The 8,747-nt window shown below is 56.8% G+C and overlaps 1 protein-coding gene across 2 annotated transcripts in view; it reads right to left on the bottom strand.

Annotated features, from left to right (window-relative positions):
* AK1 (adenylate kinase 1) overlaps nt 1-8,577 on the bottom strand; it is a 126,025-nt gene extending 117,448 nt beyond the window's left edge. Inside the window, exon 1 of one of the 2 annotated variants that reach the window (XM_078646666.1) lies at nt 8,480-8,577. In XM_078646666.1, the coding sequence (XP_078502792.1) occupies nt 8,480-8,533 (54 nt within the window). In that variant the 5' untranslated portion in view covers nt 8,534-8,577. Of the gene's footprint in view, nt 1-8,431 lie in introns of both variants that reach the window. The other variant, XM_078646668.1, reaches the window with a different exon arrangement.
* Between the last annotated feature and the right edge of the window lie 170 nt (nt 8,578-8,747).

The raw sequence follows: 8,747 nt of genomic DNA on the forward strand, positions 1-8,747 counted from the left end.
ACAGGTACCAGACTCTGGGCGCGGGGCAGGGGAACAAATGCACTGGACACAATTGCACAATGATACCTTCAGGAGAAGAAAATATGAAACTTCCAAAAAAACAATCCCCTTAAAATGTGGTCATCTAAAAATGCAGAGTTTTGTGGTGCAGCCAGCCGCTACTAAGGTACAAGGCAAACACAAATCCTTATCCCGCCGCTTGCCGCCAATGTTGGAAATGGGATCCCCGGCTGGCCAGGGCTTTCGCCAAAGTCAGCCAGAGACCACCACACCCAAGTCAGGGCAAGGGAGTTACACGCCAAGATAACCCCTACTCACCCTCTAGGTAACGTGGCGCGAGCAGCAAGGCTAAACTTGGAGGCGATGTAGGTTAAGTATTTGCGCACGCACCCCAGCAACAACAACCAAAGGCCCACCACAAAGGAAACTCCACACAAGGTTATATAAAAATAGCCTTTGTATTACACCAAAACACATTAGATAAAACACACACTTTACAATGTGCCAGAGGCACGGGCAGAATTTACAAGGGGATATTTACAAGACAGGGCCACCTGGACCACTGTCAGGAATCAGAAGTAGCACTTTCAGAAATAGTACTTAGTACATAGAATATAGCACAAAATAGCACACAACCAGTAATCACTGGTAACCAGGATCTCACTAGCACCACCTGTACTAGGGAGAAAACAACCACCTATGTATTACAATACCTGTAGGGGTGTAAGAGGAAAACACATGATGCAATGCATAACATTCATTCAGAGGTGCAAAAACAATAACAATTGCGCCAAACTCACGTAAGTCACCACCTGTGACTGTCCCTAGGCCCTCTGGCCTTGTTGGGGCTAGGACGCCCTGTGTCCAAAGTGTCAGGGTCCTAAACGTAGCAGTTACCCACAAAGTGCTGGGCAACTGGCGCAACAATGTTTGAGCCTGCCAGGGCTCAAGAACAACAGTGGGGCCAATGGGGGAGCCTCTCTGGGCTCTTAAACAACAATGGGGGCTCAAGAGCCTCTCTGGGCTCTTCAAAACGACTTTGGCGCCTGGAGCCTCTCTCCAGGCCCTAAGAAATAAATGTGGCCCTCCAGAGCCTCACTGGGCTCTACACACGAAATGCTGCCTTGGTGGAGCCCCTCACGGGGGACTCAACTTTGCAAATGCCCCCTGAGCCTCTGGGGCTTGTGAAGCAGAAATGCCCAACTGGCCACTTCGTCAGAGTCCCGCTCGGGCACTCAGGTACAAACAATGCCCAGGGAGCCTTTCACTAGGCTCCACACCGCGAGCACGGGAGCGCGCTACTGGGGAGGGGGCGCGGACACTGTGTCCCGGTGCCCCTCTCTCCCTCTCTGTGGCCACACTCACCGGCTGTTGGCTCTCTCTGGACTCCTGCTGCAGGGGCTCTGTGAGGCAGCCGGGACGTCCTCTCTGCTGCGGGCTCCTCCTACTGCCTCCTGGCGGCACTCTGGGGCTCTCCCTCGGTCGGAGCTTGGCTCTCCTTCTTGCCGGGCCGCGGGCGGGGCTCTCTCACCCTCGAGAGCCTCGCCGAGGACAAGACGCTGGCAGTCTCCTTCTGGCTCTCCCCGGGGCTCTCCCTTCACATGGGAGCCCCGGCAGTCAGCTTCCGGCTTCCTCCTCTGGTGCAGGAGCGCGGGGTGGGCTCCCGTCAGCTTCCTGTTGTCCCGCTCGTCCCGCCCCCGGCCTGCCTGACTTCCGGCCGGGCGGCGGCGGCGATATGGACGCAGCAAAATGCGGCAAGGAGCGGGGCAATGCCGGGTGGGCACCGGCTGTGAAGATAACGCGCTCCCAAGCGCTAGCCCACCATAAAGCGCTTCCAAGCGCTAGGGGCGAACAAATACAGCGCTTCAGGCGCTAGGTGCCCAACAAAGCGCTCCCTCAGCTCTAAATGCAAAATAAAGCGCTCTTAGCGCTAGGAGGGAAAAGGAAAGCGCTATCAATCCAATTCAGCACCCCCAGGCGCTATAGGACAACAAAGTCCAGCAAAGGTCCTTCAGCAAGGCAGGGGGGGGGCAAGGCTGGGCCCAGAGCCAGCTCACTGGGTCTCCAGGCAGGGAGACACTCCAAGTGGCGGTCCTCTGGCCCAGCAGCAGCAGCAGCCCCCTCAGGATCCTGGAAGAGAACAACATCTGTGGGGACACAGCCCCATTTTTATACAGTGCATTCCTTTGTTCAAGGGTGTAGAGTGGGGGCGGAACCAGTCGCAGCTGGTTCTTGAGTACCCTGTTTACCTCAACCACCCTCTCTATTCACTGGCAGGGCTTGGGTCATTAGACACACCACAGGGGGGCGGAGCCAGCATTGTGTGGGGAAAACCCAGCCCATCCAGGACACAGGTACACTCCTCCCACACATCACTCATGCTAATCTCCCACTCACCACCGGGCAGACCCATCCAGACTTCCTGGAGCCTGGCATGCCAGCCAGCTCCAGCCAATCACACGCCAGCACCCTCACAGCACACGTACAGCCATGTCTAGAAATGGCGCTTCGCTACTAGACACATACATGCTGCATACACCGTTGCGCAGCATTCACTCACACGAGTTCACACATACCAGACTCAAGCCTGTACACCCCACGCATCAGGAACTACCAGGGACACATACATTCCCCATGCATTCCTATGGGCGGGCAGGCCTAGCTCAGCACATGCACTCAGAGTGCGCACGCACTTTCCACTGGGACACAGTGAAAGTGCGCAGAATCCAAAAATCACCATCTCCAGGTCACCATTTCAAGCAAAAAGTCTAGGGGTGAACCTGCCCTAAGGGCCAGAGTCCAACACCACCCATAGGAGGGGACCTAGCAGGTAATCCAGCCCCCAAAATTAGTATAAGACTGGGAGCAGTGCCAATGCACTTCATATTATCCTGAAGAAACATAAGAAACGAAATTCTGGACCCTTTGACATCCTACTCGACGTAGAAGCCCGAAGAATCTCCCTTGTGGTCAAGGAGTGACCACCCTGTGCAAACAGGCACCATCCAGCCATCGACATCTGCTTTGTCGCAGTTCCCGCCGGAACTCGAGCGACAGAGATCGACGAGATCAAGCTTGCCTGCCTTCCAACAGCCCGATCCACAGTCCCTGCAGAGCTGAGACCCGTGGAGGCGACCGGAAGCGTGGGGCACGCCATCTTGAATTGACCACGAGACGCTGACCGTGCAGCCCACGAGTGACCCTCGAAGATGTACACCGGGGTTTGAGAAGCCCCAACCCTGAGCCACTCTTGCACCGAAGTTCAGCCCTCCACACTCGACGAGTGCTGCGTGGGGCCCTTCTGCTCCATTTGGCTCAACGCGTTGGCCCGGTCACTTGCCAGCCGGCTAGTGGCCCTTGTACCGACGAACTTTGAAATTCAACCTGTGAATCTGGTTGCTCCAGATCTGCACCAGCTCCCCTGAAAAGGAGCCCCCACTCTGACCCTCCTGGTTCGAGTGAGAAGCAATCTCCCGGTTTTGCGTGGATTGCTTTTGCCAAGTGTTGTTTGCTCCAAACTTGAAGCCGACTGCGCCGACGGTGAGAGCCCTTGTGGGACAGATCGTGACCCGCTCCTGGACGTCGCAGATGCCCCAGAGCCCACGTGACAGCGGAGAGAAGCTCCTCGACGACCACCTGATTGCGCCCAACATTGCCTGGTTCCGTCCTGGTTCCACCCTGGTCACTGCTGAGTGACCCAGACTCTGTCCCCTCTGCTTTCAGGTACTTTTCAACTCGAGTCCACCCTTGGACTCCACCGGACACTTCTCTTTCACCCCGCCTGCAGCCCTTTCAGCTCCAAGCACCAAGAGCCTGCGTGTCAAAACCCGACGCCACTTCGACCCTGTGCACCCGCTTCCTGTGGGTGAGGTAACTTTGCTCCACCGGTGTTCCCACACTGGTGCACACCTCTAGGGTCTGTGTCTTAAGTTTTGTTCCTCTAGGTTCAGCGGAAGTGTCCTTAAACTGTAACTTTGCAACTTTTACGCACCATTGGTTAACATTGGTGCATGCGTGCGCTTTCCGCACTGCTCCCGAATCCCGTGGGCCTCTCCCGACTTCAGCATTGCTTGTCCTGACTGCTCCCAGCGATTCCCTAGGCCCTAGGCCTAACCACTGTTCGATTGGTATCTCTTATACCACTTGTTTAGTATATGGTTTGAGTGGCCACCCGCCCTCATCCATAATTGTGCAACTTGTATGTTTAAACAGTGCTTTTGATTTAACGCTTGTGCCCCTTTATTCATAAAGAATACTGGGGATTGTTTTTAGTAATAAATACATATATTTTTATAATATATACTTGTGTGGTGTCCTTTCATTTGATATTACAGGATTGTATGTGGTAAAACAGCTCGCTTAACACGACCTCTTAAGTTAAGCCTTTAGGCTGCTTAGTCCATGCTACCCCTAGGATAGCTTGTCTAACAAGGTTGACTTACAACCAGACACCATAAGGGATTGTTTGGTCTGATAATAGGTGGTTCCAGAATTGGAAACATCACCTATCAGGCCAACTTCTCACAGGGAAGGACACCGGAGTGATGACACTGAGTGAGGGAAGGACGCCGGAGTTATGACACTGAGTGAGGGAAGGATGCAGGAGTGATGACACTGAGTGAGGGAAGGACGCCGGAGTGATGACACCGAGTGAGGGAAAGATGCCGGAGTGATGACACTGAGTGAGGGAAGGATGCCGGAGTGATGACACTGAGCGAGGGAAGGACGCCGGAGTGATGACTGTGAGTGAGGGAAGGACGCTGGAGTGATGACTGCGAGTGAGGGAAGGACACCACAGTGATGACACTGAGTGAGGGAAGGACGCCGGAGTGATGACACTGAGTGAGGGAAGGACGCCAGAGTGATGACTATGAGTGAGGGAAGGACGCCGGAGTGATGACTGTGAGTGAGGGAAGGACGCCGGAGTGAAGACTGTGAGAGAGGGAAGGACGCCGGAGTGATGACACCCTGCCGGGGTTTCTCACAGGGGAATACCAGGACGGGTTCCCTAAGCAAGCGCCAGGATGCCCTTTGGGTGACAGGTTTGCGCTATATAAGTACACCTACATTTACATGACACTGAGTGAGGGAAGGACGCCGGAGTGATGACTGTGAGTGAGGGAAGGACGCTGGAGTGATGACTGTGAGTGAGGGAAGGACGCCGGAGTGATGACTGTGAGTGAGGGAAGGACGCCGGAGGGATGACTGTGAGTGAGGGAGGGAGGCAGGAGTAATGACACTGAGGGCCCGATGTAGGTAAAACCGATTCATAAATACCGAATTTTACCGATTTGGTATCATGAATCGGTAAATCTAATGTAGGTAATTTTTCGGTAAAAAATTCCGAATCGGTAGGATTACGTATTTACCGATTCTGTAATTACAGCATCGGTATTTGTTATTGATTCCTATGGGTCTTGAAGCCCATAGGATTCAATGGCAAATACCGATTCGGTAATTTCAGAATCGGTAAAATTACCGAATTGCCAAGGGGGACAGGGTGTCCACTTTGACACCCTGTTGCACCCCTGTTTGTGGCTTGCGTGCCATGTGACACACATGCCCCCCTGCTGACCCCCCCCCCCGGCCCCCAGACCCCCCCCCCCCCGTCCGCGCACTCACATTCAGTCCATCGGGGCCGCTGCGTCGAAAACAGAAAGGACTGGACAGGGCAGTGGCACTGACAGGCGCTAGGCTAGATCTATATAATCATTTCCCTCATTGACCAACAAATTTACTTTGAAAGTATGCCAATATCCATATATAGATTATTCCAACATTTGTTTTATTTTATTTTTTTAGCAAAGCATTTAATTTCTTTTGTTTTTATGTTTTTCATTATATCATTTTGTACAAAGTCAAAAATTCATTTCATTACACAAAAATTCAAATGCATATGATCATTGGTACATTTCTTTTATCACCATGATTATTGCCTACAAATTATACATATATATGTAAAACGTCCTCCTGAATTAGATCAACTACATACACCCATTCCAATCATACTCACTCACTCACCCTCACACATTTATGACACCACATCTGTTAGGGGTAAGGAAAGAATTCAGACAGCGAGAAACAGAGAGATATTATCAGTTCTCTTCTGCCAGAATGACGGGCCTCAGAGCCAGACTTCAATGAGCCCCGGCCCTGGGTCGACGCGTTTCGGTGGAAAAACCTTCCTCAGGACCACTTCAGATACAACTGAATCAGCTCTCAGGGGACCTAATGTAAGAGGGGGTTCAGTAGGACTAGAGTTTGACACGAAGCCTTCAGTATAAAACTCGTCCAGTTTGCCAAATTATAATTGGACAGGACAGGGCAGAGGCATGGACGGGCGCTTGGACAGGACAGGGCAGTGGCACGGACGGGCGCTTGGACAGGACAGGGCAGGGCAGTGGCACGGACCGGCGCTTGAATAGGACAGGGCAGTGGCACGGACGGGCGCTTGGACAGGACAGGGCAGAGGCATGGACGGGCGCTTGGACAGGACAGGGCAGGGCAGTGGCACGGACGGGCGCTTGGACAGGACAGGGCAGTGGCATGGGCGGGCACCTGGATAGGACAGGGCAGGGCAGTGGCACGGACGGGCGCTTGGACAGGACAGGGCAGGGCAGTGGCATGGACAGGCGCTTGGATAGGACAGGGCAGGGCAGTGGCATGGGCGGGCACCTGTATAGGACAGGGCAGGGCAGTGGCATTGACGGGCGCTTGGACAGGACAGGGCAGAGGCATGGACGGGCGCTTGGACAGGACAGGGCAGGGCAGTGGCACGGACGGGCGCTTGGACAGGACAGGGCAGAGGCATGGACGGGCGCTTGGATAGGACAGGGCAGGGCAGTGGCACGGCACGGGCGCTTGGACAGGGCAGGGCAGTGGCACGGACGGGCGCTTGGACAGGACAGGGCAGTGGCACGGACGGGCGCTTGGACAGGACAGGGCAGTGGCACGGAAGGGCGCTTGGACAGGACAGGGCAGGGCAGTGGCACGGACGGGCGCTTGGACAGGGCAGGGCAGTGGCACGGACGGGCGCTTGGATAGGACAGGACAGGGCAGTGGCACGGACGGGCGCTTGGATTGGACAGGACAGGGCAGTGGCACGGACGGGCGCTTGGACCGGACAGGGCAGGGCAGTGGCACGGACGGGCGCTTGGATAGGACAGGACAGGGCAGTGGCATGGACGGGCGCTTGGATTGGACAGGACAAGGCAGTGGCACGGACGGGCGCTTGGACCGGACAGGGCAGGGCAGTGGCACGGACGGGCGCTTGGATAGGACAGGACAGGGCAGTGGCACGGACGGGTGCTTGGATAGGACACGACAGGGCAGTGGCACGGACGGGCGCTTGGATTGGACAGGACAGGGCAGTGGCACGGACGGGCGCTTGGACCGGACAGGGCAGGGCAGTGGCACGGACGGGTGCTTGGATAGGACAGGACAGGGCAGTGGCATGGACGGGCGCTTGCATGGGACTGGGCAGTGGCATGGACAGGCGCCTGGCGAGGGGCACTGACGCCCACACTGAGGTTGTACATGTATACCCGGGCAGGAAGCGCCTGCGGGGTGGTGGTGGAGGGGCGTGCACGAGGAGGGTGGGCTGACACTACCCTAAAACAGGGGACGTGTGGCTCAGCCAGTGCCCCCCGAGAGCACAGCAGGTGCAGAGACCCCCGGGGGGGCTCTACGGACCACCTCCTCCCCCCCCCACATACACACCCGCACACACACTCAGGAGTAGGACAGGTGCACAGACCCACTGCGCTACAGAAACAGGGAAGGGTGAAGAACCCCCCCCCCTCAAACATACACCACCCACACACGCCCGAGGGAGACCCCCCCAGGAGGAGGACAAGTGCACAGACCCCCCCCCCCCCCGCCTCATACACACCCGCACTCACACTCAGGAGGAGGACAGGTGCACAGACCCACTGCGCTACAGAAACAGGGAAGGGTGAAGAACCCCCCCCCCCCCCTCAAACATACACCACCCACACACGCCCGAGGGAGACCCCCCAGGAGGAGGACAAGTGCACAGACCCCCCCCCCCCCCGCCTCATACACACCCGCACTCACACTCAGGAGGAGGACAGGTGCACAGACCGACCAGGCCCCCTGCAGCCTGGAGGGGGGTCAGGGGTACAGAGCCCCCCTTTGGAGTATGCAGGGAGTAGGACAGGTGTAGACCTGCCCCCCCCTCCCGACACACAGGGGGGGGGGGAGTTCAGGGGCACAGACCCCCTTCTGGGGACTTCTCGCCCCCTCACGTCCCTTCTCACGCCCCATGCCATCTCTCACCCTCAGGCCCCCCCACTCCCCCGTGGTCCTCCCTCGCCCCTCAGATGCCCCTCAGGTGCCCTCTCCCCCCTCCTCTCCTCAGCCCCCCCCCCTCAGATGCCCCTCACCCCCCCGTGCCCTCTCCCCCCCTCACCTCCTCTGCCCTCCTGTCTTCAGCCTCCTCTCCCCGCTCTATTTTTACCTCTTTATATAGCGGTCCACGGTGCAAAGCATGCCGGGAGCAGCGTTCTCCCATAGCAGCCAGCAAGGACAGCCATTGGTGGAGAGGGCATCAGTGGGGGGGGGCGGGGGTGGGGGGGGCATCTGCCCACCAGGAGGAGACTCGAGACAGGAGGCAACGAGAGGGCAAGGGGGGGCAGCCTGAGGCTGTCACCAAGAGGCAGAGGGGGAGGGAGGGGGGGGGGGGGAAGTCGAGAGACAGAGAGACAGAGAGAGAGAGAGAGAGAAGG

This window comes from Lissotriton helveticus, chromosome 5_2 (assembly GCF_964261635.1).
Source record: "Lissotriton helveticus chromosome 5_2, aLisHel1.1, whole genome shotgun sequence".
NCBI classification, from domain to species: Eukaryota; Metazoa; Chordata; class Amphibia; order Caudata; family Salamandridae; genus Lissotriton; species Lissotriton helveticus.